Below are 20,519 nucleotides of genomic sequence, written 5' to 3' on the forward strand. Positions count from 1 at the left end.
CCTAGGGTTACCCGGGATCACGTTTTGACCTATATCTCGAGATCCAAGTCACGGAACAGTATGAAAAATACTCTATACTATAGAAATCATCAACAGCTTCCATTTGGTACCCATATTGTACAAACACATCCTAGGGTTACCCGGGTCCACGTTTTGGCCTATTTCTCGAGACCCTGGTATCCGATTCTAAAAATTTCAAAACACAAACCTTCTTCACATGTGTCTCTTTAATGTGGCAAAGTTTGGTTAAAATCAATTAAGCCATTCTCCGTAAAGTTCATCACAACGCGAAAATCGACTGAATTTGTATATATATAGATATATAAATGATTAACGTGTACTGATTTCATACGAAGATCAATGTATAAAAATTACGATTTTTGAAAAAAATTACAATTTAATATCTTTTAACTGCTCCAAAATTCCGACTAGCAACAGCATGGGTACTGTATGTCACGTGGTCTTACCTCAGCCAATAGCACCGCAGCATTGAGGGACGCAAACAGCTGCCGATATACGCGCTCTCTCACACTGCGACCTACCTATAGCACTGCTCACTCACACTCATTTCTAACTCTCTCGATCACCTGGCAGGTAAAAAATCCCACCAGAATGATCTATCTTTTTATTAATATTAATTTTTCATCGCTAATACTATGCTGTTAAATTTTCAGCGTGCCTCAAATATATTTTTTTTAATTTTCCGTGAAATATTTTGCAATTGTCTGGCAAACTATTTGGCTCGACTAAATAATCTGGCTTATTTATTTTTCACTCTTTGAGTATAAAATTTTCAAATATTAAAGTTACAGAGTGCATGAAAAACATTTTTTGTCAAAAAAATATTATTGTTTCTAAAATATGATATAAGGGTCCGTTTTGCTCCGGTACCTGCCAGCCAGGTGTCCGGTTCTCGATTCAGGTATCATGGGAGATGTATTGAGGAAGTTTTCATCGTGACTCAAATACCTACCCAAAAATGTTCACCAGCTCTCTTACTATACGCTCAGCAGAATTCCTGGACAACCCACAAGCTTTTGACAAGGGTTGGCATGTCAGTTTAAATAACAAACTAAATAGCTGCCTTTCGAATGATTTTTGCGCCCTCCTAAAGTCGTATCTGAGCGAACGCTACTTTCGCATTAAACAATAGAACGAACACTCCAACCTTGATGAAATAAATGCTGGTTTGCCGCAAGGAAGCATTTTTGGGCCGCTCTTATAGCTTTTACATACCAGGGACTTGCCGATACCCCCGAATAGCTTGACAGTGCCATCCTAGCAATTGGAAAAAGTGCTGAAGAAGCTGCAGCCAAACTTCAAATTGCAACAAACGCTATTGAAGAATAGACGAATACTTCCCGCAAAAAGTTGAATAATGCCAAGGCAGTTCATGCAAACTTTTTCAACAAAAACTACACTGCAAAATACCTTGGCATAATGCGTGATGCTAAGCTTCGATGTAAGGAGCATGTAAAACTTGAACGACGTGCAATGCATCTGAAAATAATAAAAATGAAATGGCTAATTGGACGAAGATCAAAGCAATCCATATACCTATAACAAAATATCTATATATAAACAAATTATAAAGCCTGTGTGATCCTGTGGCGCGCAACTATGGGGTTGCGCCAGTCAAAGTAATATAAAAATATTTCAACGACTGCAGAATAAAATCCTTCGAGATATTCTCAACTTACCTTCGTTCGTTCGCAATAAAGATATTCATCGTGACCTCAAGATACCTACCGACGCTGAAGAAATTAAAAAACAAGCAGAAGCTCACTCCCACAGGCTTCAAGGGCACGGGGATGAGGAAGCTAATAAATTCCTCAACACCTCAAGCTTAACCCGACGACTCCATCGAATCAAACCACATGATCTAGCATGAAAATCTCTTTACAAAAATCTCTGTATGTTACTAAAATTGTATTGCTCGTTAGTTCACCTAACATACAGTGTTATGTACAATATTTTATTTTGTACCTATGTTTGTATTATAAAAAAAACAAATATTTGTCAAATTACATTGCAGAATATTCAACAATTGAATTACCACAGCACGTCGGGGAAAGGAATACATCCGCAGTAAGGCATGCCTGTCGTAAGAGGCGACTAAAATCAGGCAGGAGAGGAAGGCGCTCGGGTCGAAAGGCCTCATATACCCCGAATACCTCCAGCGGCAGGGTTGTAAGGCTCATGGGGATCGATACCATCTTACTGGTACTCTACCTGATTACTCTATGCTGGAAAATATTTTAGACTATACTGTCTATGGGCTGGTGAAAGTAGTATTCGATCACCTCAGGTCAGGAGGGTGACACCTCACCGAAACGGCTGATAGGCTAATGCTACAATCACCTCCGTCACGTTAAAACTCTGGCAAGCCTTCAGGTGCGTTCCTTACTCGTCACCATTAAGTAGGTAGTGCAGGATCAGCGCAGAAATCCTAACTAGTTCCTGTTCTGTAAGGATAGCGGCCTGAAGTCGGGACTCCAAAGAACTGAATATGAATACCCAAAATCAGAAACCAACCACCGAGCAAAAAACCGAAGAACATGGATCCAAGTGCAGCCTTCAGAAGACGAAGCTTACTGCTAAGATCCCCCCCAGCAAAGAGCGCACCAATTCTGAATGCACCTGGAAGCGGACCAGCCCGTACTGCGTTCAAAAATGTTAAAGCTGATAGCCCCGCAAGCGGCAGCGGGCACAGTAGCATCAGTTTTCAGTTGTAGGATGCATCTAGTACCGCCATTGGAGGGCTACAACCAGCGCCATATACTCCAACCAGCACCCTTGCAGCGGCAGAACGGCTCGTCACTCCCATTCCAGCGAATGGCAACACAGAAACGATCCCTATAAGAGAGAGCGCGTCAATCGACGCTTTTGAAATGCTGTACTACACACCAGACGGCCAAAAAACAAGAGCAGTTACGTCGGGCCCATCTCAACGATCTATATTCTGGGTCTCGACCTCTGGAATCTGAGCTACGACAGGATATTGAGCTTGGAAATGCCAGAAGATAAATATTTATTTATTTATTTATTTATTTACTAAGGCAATGAATATAGTAGATTATTACAGGCTAAGTGGACATATTTTAAGGTAAATAGGCAATAAAAAAAGAAAATATAAATTATTTATAATAAATGTTCAAAGATTTTAATAGGTGATCTTTTGAAAATGAAAAACCTATCTCAACATATTTAGAGATTTTATTAAACTCAGTTAAGGTGCTAGTAATAGGAGCATTCTGAGCATAAAGGGATTTTAAAAGACCAACATAGAAGAACTCCGAGCTACGCAGAACTCTGACCGGAATATTGAAGAAAATCATCTCAAGAAGCACCGGACAGTCAACAGCACCACCGATTAAGTCAAAAATGAAAGATAAAGATAGAATTATTCTCCTGCTCTGCAATGATCAATAAGCATCGCGCGTCATATGTAGGGATAGGATCCAGAATGCGTAAATTACGCAACGCGAAACGTAAGAATACCTTTTGGATTCGTTCAATTCTAGCAGCATGACACGTATAGTACGGAGACCAAATGAGTGATGCGTACTCCAGTTTGGAACGCACAAACGCCGTATACAAATGATTCAGAGTATAAAGGTCGGAGAAGTCGAAGCTGTGACGCCTAACAAAAAGCATGCCGTAAGATTTGGCAATAATTAAATTTACATGACTAGTAAAAGTAAGCTTCGATTGAAATGTTACACCCAAGTCATTAATTTCACTTACACGTGACAGGGGTGTTCTTGATATGTGATAAGGGGAGTCAATAACAGTGGCACGTTTGGAAAAGGTAATTTGGAAGCACTTATTTAAGTTGAGCGATAGAAAATTATTGATACACCAGTTGCTGAAATTATCTAAATCAATTTGCATCAATTCGGAGTCGAGGGAGCTAGTAATCGTCGAATAAATCTTAACGTAGTCTGCATAAAGCAGGAATTTTTCTGACGAGAAGCAAGAGCGAATATCATTGATAAACAGAACAAAAAGAAGCGGGCCAAGAATACTACCTTGTGGAATCCCAGAGGAAGCAACAAAAAGAAGAGGCCGAATATTGTCGACGACGACTAAGCAATGGCGATTTTGCAAGTAAGAAGAGATCCAACTTAAGCAGGCTGAGTGGAATCCAATGCAGGCTATTTTTTATTAATATGATATGGAAAACCTGATCAAAGGCCTTAGAGAAGTCGGTATAAACAGTGTCAACTTGTTTTCCTGATTGGAAGGTAGCGATATAAGCTTCCGAAAATACAGCTAAGCTACACACTGTTGAACGGCCCGGAAAGAAGCTATGATGGGATACGCAGGCGATATAGCGGCGGCCATACCAGCCCGAGACACTGAGGACGCTAGGAAGAAGCTAAGAGAAGTTATGATAAGGACATAAATATGGCTTGAGGACTACGGCCTGGAACTCGCCAAGCATCGCACCGAAGTGATCCTTATGACACGAGATCACATGCTACTCGAAGCCAGTATGCGAATAGGCGGCACGTCCTTAGTGACCCAAAAAATAGTGAAAAACCTAGGTATTCAACTTGACTGCAAGCTTACTTTCTTGGCCCAGATACGAAGTGCATATGTTAAGTACATTAATAGCAAACATCGATGGGCCAACACAGAGCAAAAGAAAGCTAATTATGGCGGACACAAACTCAGTTCTCCTGTACGGAAGCGAAGTATGGTAAATAGTGCTAAACTTCAAAGCCAAGCGCATAGCACTGGAGGCTGTTCAACGAACAGCGACAATCAGAGTTGCCTCAGCCTACTGCACTTTCCCTTGCGCTGACGTCTTTGGGATCAGCGGGGAGATACCCGTCGACCTCTTGGAACGAATGAATGCATGTTTTGTTTTTTTTTTTTTTGCAGAGGAGGTTAAAATCGAAAATGTCAGAAACATCATCAAAGTTGCCGTCACACCTGGGGTATGTGGGACATGCTCCCACTAACCCTATAACATTCCTCCCCTCTCGGCTGACTACACCATGAGACTGATAAAAGCAATTTCATCACGGTGGAGCCGTGTTTATGTATTTTAAACACACCAGGTACCTGCGTCCAGGTTCCTCTCTTAATTGCGTATTGGGGTTATACGTGATCAGCATTTGAGTTAGAAGTTTTTCTGGTGTGGGGACGACGCCGAGGACTTTTGCGAGCTCAAAGTGCTCTTCCAAAAATCTGGCGCAGTAAAAAGTCACGTGTTCTGCACTCTCATCTTCGCTGTGGCCCTCTGGCCGGTCGAATTATCTGCTATATTAAAACGGTGGAGGTACGCAAGATAGCCACTATATCCACTGAGGATTTGGTTTGGATAGTAATCCGTTTCGCCGTGTTTTCTGCTTATCCATTCATCCTTTGGACGTCTCGTTCGTCCTCCTGACCATACTGGGGGGCGTATAGGAGAATAGAGTCAGTAACCATTGAAAGAATCTTACCTCTACTTTCTTGGAGCTCTCCAACGATTGGTAGCATACGCATGAGCGCGTTATTCACTCTCATTGCCTTGTTTTTCTTAATTGGCGCGACAACCGCTTACGTGATTTTGGCCGAGTTTAACAAAGAGCGCCAGTCGTTTCTTTCTCGTGCTAACCGGCGCCAATTGGACACACCAAGTGAAGCCAAGTCCTTCTCCACCTGATCTTTCCTTCCTTTTCCTCTGCTACCACCAGCTGGTACCGCATCGAATACTTTCAGAGCCGAAGCGTTTGTATCCATTCGGACGACATGACCCAGCCAACGTAGCCGCTGGATCTTTATTCGCAGAGCTATGTCTATGTCATCGTAAAGCTTATACAGCTCATCGTTCCATCGTCTGCGATATTCGCCGTTGCCAACGTGCAAAGGTCCAAAAATCTTACGCAGAATCTTTCTCTCGAACACTCCAAGCGTCGCTTCATCGGATGTTGTCATCGTCCAAGCTTCTGCGCCATACGTTAGGACGGGCATGATGAGAGTCTTGTAGAGTGTTGGTTTTGTTCGTCGAGAGAGGACTTTACTACTCAGTTGCCTACTTAGTCCAAAGTAGCACTTGTTGGCAAGAGAGATTCTACGTTGGATTTCAAGGCTGACATTGTTATCGGTGTTAATGCTGGTTCCTAAATACACGAAGTCTTTTACAACCTCAAAATTATAACTGTTAAAAGTGACGTGGGTGCCAATACGCGAGTGCGCCGACTGTTTGTTTGAAGACAGGAGGTACTTCGTTTTGTCCTCGTTCACCACCAAACCCATTCGCTTTGCCTCTTTATCCAGTTTGGAGAAGGCAGAACTAACAGCGCGGTTGTTAAGGCCGATGATGTCAATATCATAGGCATACGCCAGCAATTGTACGCTCTTATAAAAAATTGTGCCTGAGCGATTAAGTTCTGTGGCTCGTACGATGCTCTCCAACATCAGGTTAAAGAAGTCACACGACAGCGAGTCACCCTGTCTGAAACCTCATTTGGTATCAAACGGATCGGAGAAATCCTTCCCAATTCTGACGGTGCTGCTGGTGTTGAGCAACGTAAATTTGCATAGCCGTATTAGTTTTGTGGCGATACCAAATTCCGACATCGCGGCATACAAGTGACTCCTTCTCGTCCTGTCAAATGCAGCTTTGAAGCCGACGAAAAGATGGTGCGTGTCGATTCTCCTTTCGTGGGTCTTTTCCAAGATTTGGCGTATTGTAAATATTTGTTCGATGGTAGACTTTCCAGGTCTAAAGCCACACTGATAAGGTCCAATCAGTTGGTGGACCTCAGCCTTCCGCCCAATACGTTCGCTATAACCTTATAGACGATATTTAAAAGGCTAATCCCGCGGTAATTGACACAGATTACAGGATACCCTTCTTATGGATTAGGCAGAGCAAACTTAAATTCCAATCGTCAGGCATGCTCTCATCCGACGATATTTTGCATAAGGGGTGATGCATGCAACTTACCAGCTCCTCGCCGCCATGTTTGAATAGCTCGGGCTCGCCGGAATCCGATTTCTTCTTCGGCGGCGATACGTAGAGAACGAGAAATGTTGCTCCATTGCTCAAACATGCCGGTTTGTTGGGCGGTACTCTCTGAGAGCAGGAGTGAGAGTCGAGTGGTAATCTTCTGGCTGTATGTTGTGATTGCAGGTTTTCGATGTCGAACATTCTTTGCGTTGTTAGATGAACGCTTTTCGCTGCACAGAGGCGTGTGCGCCGTTTGGCTGCAACAAGGTAATGGTCCGAGTCGATGTTGGGCCCTCAGATCGTACGTACATCTAATACACTAGAGGCGTGTCTTCCATCTATCACAACATGATAGATCTGGTTTCGCGTTTTCCGATCAAGAGACACCCAGGTAGCTTGGTGTATCTTTTAATGATGGAATCTGGTGCTGTAGACTACCATGTTTCGGGCCCGGGTGAAGTCGATCAGCCTCTGTCCGTTACCGGATGTTTCGTTTTGCAGGCTGAGTTTTCCGACTGTGGGGCCAAAAATTCCAATCTTGCCCACCCTAGCGTTGAAGTCGCCAAGCACGATTTTTATGTCGTGGCGGGGGCAGCGCTTATAGGAACGTTCCAAGCGCTCATAGAAGAAATCTTTGGTCGCATCGTCCTTCTCTTCCGTCGAGATTTAAATCTTTAACCTTTGCCATCACCACTTTGTACGCGAGACCCATGGATTGTCATCAGCGCCATCTTTTTAAAGCACTTGTTTTTACTCGCTTCAATGCCTGTTCCTTGTTTTCGGCGTTGCGCTCGGATTTCTTCGTGAAGTTGTTCGAAAAACGGCCTGTCCCTTGCTCTCTGGTATATCCTTCTCACCTTTTTGCATATTTCGCGCGGATCTGCTATTTCATCTGACCACCACTACACTGGTTGTCTCCTGTTATGAGATTTGCATCTGGGCATTGCTGGATCACATGCTGTCATTAGTCGCTTCTATATCCTCCTATTTCCACCTAACTTTTGATACAGTCCCACGATCTGCAAAGGCTAAATCAATAACATATTGCTCTCTCCAATTGTCGAATGTGCGTACTGGGGGATCGTTAACAAGTACCATATTCCTGCTGGCGAATGCTTCTTCGGTACCCGTTCCTCTTGCGTTGGTGTGTTTACTTCCCCATGTGATAGACCATGCGTTGAAGTCTCCAGAAATTATAACTGGTCGTTTTCCGCTCAATTCTGTTTCCAAAAGTGATAGCACTCGTTCAAATTGTTTGATTGTCCAGCGAGGTGACGCATGAATCCTTTTCTCTGTCACCAATTGGTCTAAGAGGCCCTGTGCCGTTTTGCAGTGTTGGATATTAAGCTGCAGTGGTTTCATGGTCTTCGAGTTCTCACAGTCTCCTGGTAAAGCGGATACTTTGCACTTCCGGCTACATAGACGCCTTTGGACATGCACATTTCCCTTTTTTCTGCAGTCTACCGCTTTGTGACCTTCTTCACCGCACTTTCTGCACGGTTTAAAGCGATCAGGCTACTTGGAGGTTGTGGCAACGTGTCCATATCCCCAAAATCTATAGCAGTGCTTGGGTGACACTACTTCCGAGACTCGACCCCAGACCTAGGGTCTTCTTAGCATCTTCTACCGGAAGCTGGATGTAAACGGCGTGCGTACCTCTATATACTGCTCTGATACTCTGATACTCTTTATAGCACCTCTGTTTGGCGTTGTAATATGCGCTTGCTCCATCATGGCATCCAATAATTCGTCTGTCGAGCTTAGTTCCAATATGAGGTTTCTAATCTGCATTGTGACCATGTGGGTACGCAGATTGACCGAAGAGTGCGAGAAAGTTTTTTCAATTACTGACGTCCTTTTTGTGTTGGCCTAATCGTTCTCACCTCTTCACTAAATTCTTTGAGCTCGGAGTTGGATTTTACTGTCTTCAATATGTCCGCGTAGCAAAATACCGTCAGACTTTTTTGCGATTATAAAGGCATTTGCCTTTGGTTTTATTGCTATTGCCTTTTTGTCCTTCTTCGGCCTGCGAACTTTCGTCCACTCTTGCTCCTTTTGTGTTGACCTCACCAATTGCTCGTGTTTCTCCGCTGAGGCTGCAGCTCTCCCTTTTTTGACATGATGTCTTCTGCTCCGCCTCGACTTGAATAACTAGCTCTGTATGCCAGTGCTTAATTATGCAGCACCGTTTTTTGATATCGTAGTGCACGTTGTGCCGCGGTTCAAAGAAACGGACGTGCTGAACTATTTCAGAACCCAACTTGCCGACGAGATCTCTGAGCTCCTTATTTTGTGTTGGTAGTACCATTTTGTTTGTCTCAACTTATTTGCAGCTGAGGAAGCTCATCAGAAGTCTTGCTGGCTTTACTGCTGCCTTTTCCACTGGAGCAGGGCCTGGTTTGTCTCTGTTTTGGGTCAAATTTGGCTTACCTTGGTAGCTGAAAGTAGGTGTCTCCGTTGGCGTTAGCGACATGCTATTTCCGTGCCCTGCGGCTGCCGCCATTAGGTTCGTTGTTCCGCCTGTTGCTATATTGCTTCAGTTATTTTTAATCGAACTTCTCCTAAAGATATTTGCCTGCTCATCTTGTGTTTGTTTGTGGTTTTGTGTTTTGTGTGGATAGCTGCGTGGGACTCCACGAAAAAACCCGTCGCCACTAGCGTCGCGGAACGGAGATGCCATACCATGCTGCGGTGACAAAGCCGATGGCGAAACTTATTCCATCAATTGAGAACTGGGTCCAAAGGAACTTCGAGGAAGTGAACTACTTCTTAACTCAGCTCCTCTTGGCCCACAGATACTTCCGGAGATGCCTATTCTGGATGTGCATGGTAAGCGATTCCAAGTGCATATAATGCGAAGCGCCGGGCAATGACGCTAACCACACGTTTTTTAGTTGTGACAGATGGCTCGCGGAAATAAATGCTCTGAGAAAGCAGATTGCCGACAACATAATCAGCAAAATGTTCGAACGCGAGGACAGCTGGAATGCGGTCAAGAGATACATCGAGAACGTACTACGAAAAACAGATTGACCTCGGCACAGTGGAACAAAATTAAGCCGAAAAGATAGAGACACAAGAAGACGAGCCTATAGCATGAAAGCTGTCTAAAGTTATGGTGGAGCCAGACGTGGGTGAATAGAATTGGTCCTTTATGAATGCCGTTCTGGGCGCTCCCAAATTAATACAGAAAGTAGTCCCGGGAAGGTAGTCTCCGAAGAAGAAGAGGAGGGATTGTTTTGTGGCCACACCACTCGGCACAGTAGACGACAGTCGCTGTAAGTGCGAAGGCATTTTGAACCCTACCTCACCCACCAAAAAACAAAACAAAACAAATCAAAAATTGTTGCGTCTATGTTATCTTCTATAGAAAGTTTCGTCTAACTAAGAAAATATCGTCCACGAGGTTAATGTCATCCCCACCTCACTTCTCCAGCAAGTGGCACCGAGCTGACTTCTTGTAATAATTATTGAAATAAACTTTCATCATAAGTAATTATTTTTAATTCAGTCACCGGAAACCCTGTGTATACTAATGAGCATAGTATTGTTGGAAGTTTCGGATAGAAGTACATATTATATATATATTATGTGCATACATTCTATGTTAGGACATCCTGTTGTGCATACGTACATACATACCTTCTACTCAAATATGAACGAGGCGGTATCAATAAAACCTTCCGCGGATGACATATGGCAAAAATAAATTTTTTATTTTTTGATAGAACTGTTATAAGCTTACATGGCAAATTTCAGCGTGATATGTCACATAGTTTGTTTTCTGCGCTACTGTAAACAAGTCAAGTTCGAGTGTGTTCTTCGAATTTAAGATGGAAATTAAAAGAATTTGTTTGAAATTTTGCTATTCGAACAAAATTTCGGCTTCAGACGCCTTAAAAATGTTGCAGACAACCTTTGGGGACTATCGCGTGTGGTACAAATCGTTCAAAGAGGGCCGTACATCGGTTGAAAACTTGTCTCATGAACGTCGTCCAGCAACATCAGTAAACGACGAAAACATCGGAAGAGTAAAGGAAATTGTGCTTGAAAATCGCACAAATCGCAAAATCGGTTAACGCTGAATATTATTTAGACGTTTTAAAGCGTTTGCGCGAGAACATTCGTCTTAAACGGAAGGAATAGTGGGACAACAAGTCATGGTTCTTGCATCACGATAATGCACCAGCTCACACATCACGTCTTGTTCGCGATTATTTGATCAAAAATAATGTTAATATCGTTCCGCAAGCACCGTATTCGCCTGATATGGCTCCATGTGACTTTTTCCGGTTTCCCAAGCTCAAGTTGCCGCTCCGTGGAAAACATTTTGAGACAATTGAAGTCATAAAAGAGAATTCGAAGAACACACTCGAGCTTGACTTGTTTACAGTAGCACAGAAAACAAACTATGTGACATATCACGCTGAAATTTGCCATGTAAGCTTATAACAGTCCTACCAAAAAACAAAAAAAATTATTTTTGCCATAGGTCATCTGCGGACCGTTTTATTGATACCGTCGCGTTCATATTTGAGTAGAAGTTACATACATGAGTATATATAATAAATACGAGTAAACGTGCCGCTTAGATGAGAATTGTTTCTTGCAGTTGTTAAGAAAAAATTAGATCATTTGTGGATTTACTTTTAAATTCTTGTATACAGGCAAGCAAAAACAATTTGTTGTGGTTGTCATGGTTGCTTCAGTACATATGTATGTAATTGAATCAAATTTGGGATAAACGCTAAAAAAAAAACACTTTCTTCATGAATTTATTGTAGCGAAACGGTTCAAGTCAGTTTATTAAAAGTTGTTGCATATTACAAAGTAATATTTCAAGAATATTTGATAAAATTTTCATGTAAAAATATTGCAAAATGAGCGAATGAGAGCACATTTACGTAGACGTCTTTTCAAAAATACATTTTGCAGTAGTCAGCATATCTCAGCGTAGAATCATTTGAAATCAAAAAAATCGAATAATTTAGTTAAAGTATGAGTTAAACTTCCCCCCAACGTTTATTTTGACGATTTATTTTCATTTTCAGCCATTTGGTAGTCGTTTGAAGTAAAAAGTGATTTTTGACGAAAAAATGCCGCCATTTTGTAGGTGTAAAACCACGTTAATATAAAAAAAAATGGCGAAAAAAAACGTTGGCGGGAGGCTTTTTATATGTAAAATATGTGTGCAAAATTTCAAAAGGATCGGTTGAGTAGTTTTCAAATGCCAATGACTACGCACTTTAAAAAAAAAGGTTCGAGAAAACCGCGTTTAAAGTTTTAAGTTATCTCGGCAGATGTTTTAGGCGGCTCGGCTTTATGCTCTATAACTTAAAAAGTTTTGCTCGGATTGACTTAAAATTTTAACACGGTATTTTTGAAATGTTTTACTATAATAACATGCAAAAAAAAATCGATTTTGGGCCGTAGGCTATTTACCACCAGATATAAGGAACCAATTTTTACCCTACCAAATATTAACGGACAAACTCTTTCAATTTCAACCAATGCAATGTGCCTGGGAGCAATGCTGGACTCCAAATTTAGCTGGAAATCAAACAGTGAGGAACGGGTAAAGAAAGCAGAAATTGCTTTATATGCTTGTGAACGTATGCTAGGAAGAAGATGGGGTACAGAATACATTATGGTTGTATAAGGCGGTTATACGATAAATTTTATGGTTTGATGGAAAACTCTAGAAAGAGAGTACAACATCAAATTACTTGGCAGAATACAAATATTAACCTGTGCAAAAGCAGTCAGTGCAATCAGATCATGTTCTAGCGAGGCTCTTAACGCACTGACACACGTTATTTCGGTAGATCTACATATCAAAAAGATGGCAACCATGAGTGCATTTAGGTTAAATGAAGCGGGTCGCTGGAAACAAAAACCTTATGGCCATGCCAGTTTATTATTACAAAAAGCTCAGTATACCTCGGGGAGGACTGATTATATCATCTCAACGGCAACATTCAATAGAACTTTATCACTCTTCATCAAGGGTTGTTCACACCACCGGGTTAACCGACTAAGCTGGGCTCTAAGCTACCTAGGGGGTCGGCAGGTTGCGGATAGCCGGAAGGCCTGTAGTAGCAGGTTAGTTGCGAAATAAGTTTAAGCGAATAAGCAATCCCCGACAATGAGCGGCCAGAAGCGGAGGTTGCGGCCAAATGACACCCCATCCGATGAGGCTTCCGGTGACAGAGGCCCAAAGTCAATGCCTCTGAGAAATAGTTGTCTCCCCAAGCCCCCAAGGCCATGGGGAGCAAAAAAACAAAAAAAAAAAACAAGTCCAGGCGCGGCGGTTTCCATAGTGGACGGCTTCCTGGTCAGCGTCTGTTCACCATGTTAGGTGCGGCTGCTAACTGACCGGTATATGCCGTGGCGCACTGGGAGACTCTCATCACTTCAATAACCATCTCTGTTGTTGAAGTGAAGCTAGTGATGTGAGCTTGCTCTGCCGAGGTTTTAGCTGCAGGGTGTATCAGTGACCAGCCCCTTCGGGCCCTAGTCAGGGAGTGTGTATTGGACGCAGAGGTAGTAGTATGCGTTGCCCCGGGTGAGCTCCGGTCCGTTCGTGTTTTCCGGGACCGGTAAAGCGAAGAACAGGCCTCAGGGAACTGGGGTAGGGGCACCTTCCCCAAGGGTATACCCGTTCCTATTTATTGCGGCCCGCCCCCCTACACACAATGCGCTGGTAAACAAAAAAAGAATAGTAAAATATATGAGAAATACAACAAACAACAGCAGTAACATTTATGGAGCCACTATGGGCAGCGGAAATGAAAGCCTGGAAGAGGCTAACAGAAAGGTACCAGGTGCAAGTGGATCGAGTGATCTACTAGTTGACCTAACTGAGGAGTACAAGACCCCCAAAGGCCATATAATCACGGGGGATGATCCCTTTAAGAGTGCACCAAAGCTGATTGTGTCCTATCAAGACGCTCAGTGTAGAAAGCCCTGAGAGAGCAAAATTGTCGCCACCTGCGTTGCAAAAAAGCAATGAGAAAGCAGCACAATCGGGTAATGATACCTTAACGCTTCTTGGTGAGTCGATTGGGAAGTTAACTGAAGCAATGCGTCTATCGCAACGCTCGATTAACAATCACATACTCCTCGAAACGATCACTAAGCTACACTAGAGAGCTCAGGAAGAAGCGAAAAGCACGGAAGCCAAACGAAACGTTCTTGGAAGTGTAATGGCTGAAGGAACACCGAAAAGACCACGCGACGATAAGCAGCCGGGCAGAAAAACGCCACCCAAGAAAAGCAAAACCACAGACAGATTAGAGCACAAAGTGTCAGCAAGTGCAGACAATAAAGGCAAAGGAGGCAAAGGCATTACTCTGCCAAGAGGGCAAACGGGGCTATGGAAAATGGCTGGATGAGTGTCAAGCCCAAGCCAGCCAAGAAGAAAGTGACAAATAAACCACACCCGAGGCCGGATGCGATTGTCATTGTGCGTGCCGGAACAATGACGTACAGTGACATTCTCAGGGTGGTTAAAAAAGATGATGCCCTACAAGAACTCGGCGAAAACGTTACGCGCATAAGAAAGACGGCGAAATCCTGCTTCAATTGAAAAAAGAGCAGATGGGCAATACAGGAGTATACCAGAAGAAGATTGGCAAGGTGCTAGGTGACCAGGCGCAAATCAAGGTCCTAACCCACGAGATGTTGGTGGAGATCCGTGATTTAGATGAAATCACAACCAAAGAGGACATAGGTGAGGCAATACGAACGCAAGTTAACGGGCTTAACGTACTTAGTGAAAACGCAATAAAAAGCGTTAGAGCGGCGTATGCAGGCACGCAAACAGCGGTGATAGGCCTACCAGCACTGGACGCAAGGCGACTGCTTGAGAATCAAAAACTCAAAATCGGCTGGGCGGTATGCCGCATAAAAGAAAAGCCTGACTTGAGATGCTACAGATGCCTGGAGTATGGACACCTAGCGAGGGCATGTACAAAGGAAGACGACAGAAGCCAGAACTGTCTCAAATTTGGAGAAAAGGGTCACCAAGCGAAAGTATGCGAGAAAAAGCCCTTATGCGGAGCTTGTAAAACAAATGGAAGAGAAGATAGAAGCCATCAGATTGGAAGCAGAAAATGTCCCCTGTATCAAGCGGCGTATATTAAAACGAAAAAATGAGGATTAAGCAGATCAATCTGAACCATTGCGAGTCTGCACAAGAGCTCCTTAAACAAAGGGTATACGAAAATAAGGTGGATATTGTGCTAGTCAGCGACCAGCATAAAAACCTTAACGTCGGTACGTGGGTCTCGGACAGGAAAAGTAAAGCTGCTATTTGGGCCTGTGGAGGAAATACCCTGCAGGACAAACCGCACACCGACAGTGATTACTATACCCGAGCAAAAATATGTGGCATATATTTCTACAGTTGCTACGCGCCACCGAAACTGACGCAAGCAGAGTTCGAAAACCTACTGGATGAACTTGTGCAAAACGCTCGTGGTACCACACCAAACGTGATTGCAGGTGATTTCAATGCGTGGGCCTTGGAATGGGGTAGCAAATACACCAATAAAAGGGGAGATGCCTTGATTAAGGCATTCTCACTGCTTGATGCGGTTCTGCCAAACACTGGGGGAAAAAACACTTTCGAGGTGAATGGTCGTGCATCAATAATCGACATGACTTACGCCAGCAGGGCTCTAGTACGATCAGCAAGCTGGCAAGTGAGTGATTTTTACACAGGCAATGACCACCTTGCCATTAAGGTGGACTTTTCGCATGGAAAAGAAGCCATACAGAAAAAACAGAATATGGGTTGGAGGGTGGAGACGCCAGATAAAGAAATGTTCCAAATCATGTTAGAAAAGAACCCACCTAGCACCAACGATGTGGAACTACAGGCGGAGCTGCTAGTAAAACATTTTAGCAGAGCTTGCGATACCGCTATGTGCTGGAAAAGACAGACCGCTCCCAGAAAGCCTGTATACTGGTGAAACGAGGAGATCAGCACCCAAAGAAGCGAATGCCAAAAAGCAAGGCGCCTTTCCCAAAGGAGTTATGGGCTGGTAGAACACTACAGGCTCCGCGAGAACTATAAAAAGAAGCGGAAACAATTAAAGAATAGCCATTAAAAGCAGCAAGGCAGCCAGCTTTAAAGAACTGTGCCAGAACGTGGACGAAAATCCGTGGGGTGATGGCTACAAACTCGTTATGGCCAAGGTCAAAGGAGGTAGAGGACAGGCGCCAACTTGCCCCATTTTTTTAGAAAAGATTGTACAGACACTCTTTCCAAAGCGAGACATGCAACCAAGCCAGACCCAGTTCCACGCGGCAGAAAATAGTGTCACAATCAGTGAAGCAGAGGTGATTTTGGCAACGGAAAGATTTGGCAATGCTAAGGCTCCAGGACCTGACGGCATTCCGAACAAGGCGCTGAAGATCGCTATCAGACGCAACGCAAAGCCATTTGCAGAACACTTCCCAAAGTGTATAAATGAAGGCATGTTTCCAAAAGTATGGAAGAAGCAACAACTAGTCCTACTTTAGAAACCCAATAAGTCAGCGGGTGAACCAAGTTCTTATCGGTCACTCTGCTTGATAGACACTATGGGTAAAATTTTGGAGAAACTAATCTACACGCGCCTGGAACAGCATCGAGAAAGTGCCGGCTGAACTATCCGAACATCAGTTTGATTTCCAAAAAGGACGTCGTCAGGAGGGTGACAGACATTGCAAGCAAGGCTATTGAGCGTGACAGGTGGATGCATGGTGATAAAGAATACTGTGCAGTTGTCACTCTGGATGTCAAGAACGCCTTCAACTCGGCATACTGGCTCCATTTTATAAAGGCTCTTGAAGAGAAAAAAACGCCAGCATACTTAGTACGGGTTATAAACAGTTATCTGTCGGAAAGAGTGCTTCTGTACAATACAGATGAGAGTGACCTAAGAGATATGCAGTGACGGGCAGAGTACCGCAGGGATCTGTACTTGGCCCTATGCTATGGAATGTATTATATGATGGGGTACTGCAACTTCCAATCCCGAGGGAAGTGCAAATAATAGGATACGCAGACGACATTGCGTTGACCATAGTCGCCAAAACAATCCCTCAGATTCGGAGCATCTGCAGCAAGGCAACAACAAAGGTCAAACAATGGCTAACGGCGGTTAAACTCCAGCTAGCAGGGCAAAACACAGAAGCAGTTCTCATTACGAGTAGAAAAAAGTTAGAAACGACCACACTAAACATTGATGGGTTTAACGTCACAACACAGGCGGCACTACGATATTTGGGTGTAATGATCGATGCTCGACTAAACTTTAGGGAGCACATTAAAAAAGCATGCGGAAAGGCAGCCATGGTGACGGCGGCACTGTCAAGAATTATGGCCAACATCGGTGGTCCTACTCAGAGTAGAAGAGCGCTCCTGACTAAAGTTGCCCAGTCTACACTCATGTGTGCAGAACCCATATGGGGTAAGGCCCTGGTACAGAAAACATACGCGAAGAAGGCGGAAATAGTGTTTAGACTTATTTCCCTTAGAGTTGCCTGTGCTTTCAGGACAGTGTCGTTTGAAGCAGTATGTGTCATTTCGGGTATCATGCCACCAGATATAATGGCCTCTGAACTGGGTAGAGTGTACGACAAAGCCAAAAGCCTAAACAGGCGATTAACGGCGGAAGAGCGTAAAGAAGAAAGGCAGGGAAGCATAATTGAGTGGCAAAATCGCTGGGACCTAGCGACAAAAGGGAGATAGACGCATACACTTATCAGAAGCGTACAGGCTTGGGTTAAGAGAGGACATGCTGACACAGATTACTACCTCACACAGTTCCTGACGGGGCTGGGACCTAGCGACAAAAGGGAGATAGACGCATACACTTATCAGAAGCGTGCAGGCTTGGGTTGAGAGAGGACATGCTGACACAGATTACTACCTCACACAGTTCCTGACGGGGCGTGAATGCTATAGAGAGTATCTCCAAAGACTCGGCCACGAGGACGCAGCTGACTGCTCGTTCTGCGGCAACGCTAATGAGAACGTGGAACATGTCTTCTTCTCCTGCCCGAGATACGCATCTGAAAGAATGTGCATTGAAGAGATCATAAAAGAAAAAATAACCCCGGGCAACATTGTAGATCACATGCTGCAGTCGAAGTTGGTGTGGGCCAAGATGAAAGAATGGTCCGCAAATGCGTTACAGGAACTGCGGAAAAAGGAATGGGAACGCAGTAAAGAAAGAAGACAAAGAAGTAATGAAGGGTAGACAGAGAGAGAAATATAAATGAAGAGCCATAATGGCTAGCTTGGCCCTGCGATGCAATGCTTAAACGGCGGTACCGCAGGGCAAACTAAAGCTACAGAGGTCGGAGTTAAGGTTTAGTACGTAGGTGTACTGTTTCGCAAGTCCAGTTTAGTAGTAATACTGACTGTGCGTGGTCCCGAAAGAGGTGCACCCTTAGCGATCAGTATGAATCGTGCATGCCGTCTATATGGACGGTATCAATGTAAGATTCCCTTTTCGGATAATAAAAACAAAAAAAAAAAAACACAAAACTCTTCATCAAGGGAGAAATGGAGTAAGGGATTCTTGCCAAACAACTTCGACACCACAGTTTATGCAGATGGCTCTAAAATAATTGCGGTGTTGGAGCTGGTATATAATCTGTGCGTCTCTAATGCCTGCAGTGTCTTCCAGGGGGAAGTACAGTGGACCAGTAAACCAGTAAATTTGTACAAGGTAACAATTGGAAAGTTTTAGAGTCGAAAAGGAGACAACTCGATAGCCCAGGTAAGCCCAAGGACTCTCAAAAACAACCTAAATTGCATGAATATTGTCTGGATAGCTCTGAGCCTACCCAGAATAGATTATCTTTCCTAGAAATTCAAGAAGAGGGAACCCCTATACCCCGTGGGAAAACTCCAAAACCCCCACCAATATGTGTCAACCCTACTAATTAAGCTCTTAAAAGAAGTTGCCCAAAACTCGTATGATTTGAAGCTTACTAATAGTAATCAGGTCAAAATACAACCATTTACCCCAGAAGCCTACAAAATTATTGTAACTCTATGGGAGGAATAACATACGGAATTCTATCCTTATAAGCCCAAACAGGAGTGACTTTAAAGTGGTACTAAAAAAATGCCAGCACTACGGCCACACTAAAATTTACTGCCATAGAAAACCAGTTTGTATCAAATGCGCTGGAGGCCACTTGTCCTCAGACTGCTCGCGCAAGAATAAAATGAATGACCGCCCAAGCACAACCCGAATTCGCTCCAAAAAATACAAGTGCCGCCTCAGTTCCCCAGCCCAAAGAAATACCACCCGAGACATCTAGTAAAATGCGAGAAATGATGACGCTTCTCAGACAAGTCTTACAAGTCTCCTCAGTAATGAATCTATTCGTTACACTCACGACACAAAAATTGAATCCTTCAAACCCATGAATACTCTTATTTGGAATGCCAATGGTCTCTCAAAGTACATACTAGTAATAAACACGCTACTCAAATCTCACGACATATATATTCTCCAAATAGCCCAAAAATCATTTTACATATAAAAGCTATGTTCGAACTCCTAATTACAATCTATGTCAGATAATTCACCCCGATAAGAAAACTCATGCTGGCTCTGCTATTCTCATTAAATGCCACATTAAACATTACAGCATAAATTCTTACTGTACAGAAACTATTCAAGCCACTCACATTGTTGTGGAAAAGTTGAAAGGCCCACTCACAATCTCGTCAGTATACATCCCACCCAATCATACTATCAAGGCAGAAGAGTACGAAAAATTCTTCAAATCCCTTGTAAATGCAAAACACACTCAATGGGGATCCCGACTCTCCCCGATCTCATCGACTTTTGCGTAGGGAAATGCATTCCAAGTTGTGAAATAGCCTACAACTCATGTTATGAACTCCCTTCACCCTCCCGTAGTGATCTCTCTAAAGAAAGAATCCGTTGACTAATTTTCTCTCTGCTGTCTGCACAATAATAAAACCGATTGGTTCTACTTTCGATCACTATTAACTTCAACAGCTAACCTTAAGCATCCACCCAAGTACACTCAACACCCTCTCTCACCAAGCGAGAACACACTCAATTATCTCTGGTGGTTAAAGATAAATTAAAAGAAAAACGGCAAGCAAGAAAAACGTGACAAAGAAGTAGACATCCTGGTGAAAACAGAACATTAAACTTACTTGCCCAAGAACATAATACACAACTTCACAACTATTTCAGTAACCGCTGTAACCCCTCCACTGACTACTCACTTTAGAAAGCTGCCAAAAACATGCAAAATGACAAATGGGATAAATCAGATCTTGAAAAAGCTCACACATTTGCTCGCCACTTATTCAGAGTTTTTACACCACATGAAATCGAACCCTCACTAAGCTTTGCTCAGAAAGTCAAAGACACACTGGAACTCATACACAAAATGAACACACCCATAAAAAAATTTTTGAACAAAGAAGTAAAAGCGGCATAAAAAAGCATAAAGAAAGAAAGACCGGATATGATCCCATAACAGGAGAAGTACTTAAACAATTGCCAGATGAAGTAATCTC

General features: G+C 43.3%; 1 protein-coding gene across 1 annotated transcript in view; it reads right to left on the reverse strand.

The window, feature by feature from the left end:
- The window catches only part of LOC129250354 (kelch domain-containing protein 10 homolog), a 31,411-nt gene extending 21,959 nt beyond the window's left edge, over window positions 1–9,452 (reverse strand). Inside the window, exon 1 of the mRNA XM_054889984.1 lies at window positions 9,380–9,452. Coding sequence (XP_054745959.1) covers window positions 9,380–9,452 — 73 coding nt within the window. The remainder of the gene's footprint in view (window positions 1–9,379) is intronic.
- Window positions 9,453–20,519: the final 11,067 nt, after the last annotated feature.

This window comes from Anastrepha obliqua, chromosome 6 (genome assembly GCF_027943255.1).
Source record: "Anastrepha obliqua isolate idAnaObli1 chromosome 6, idAnaObli1_1.0, whole genome shotgun sequence".
Lineage (NCBI taxonomy): Eukaryota > Metazoa > Arthropoda > Insecta > Diptera > Tephritidae > Anastrepha > Anastrepha obliqua.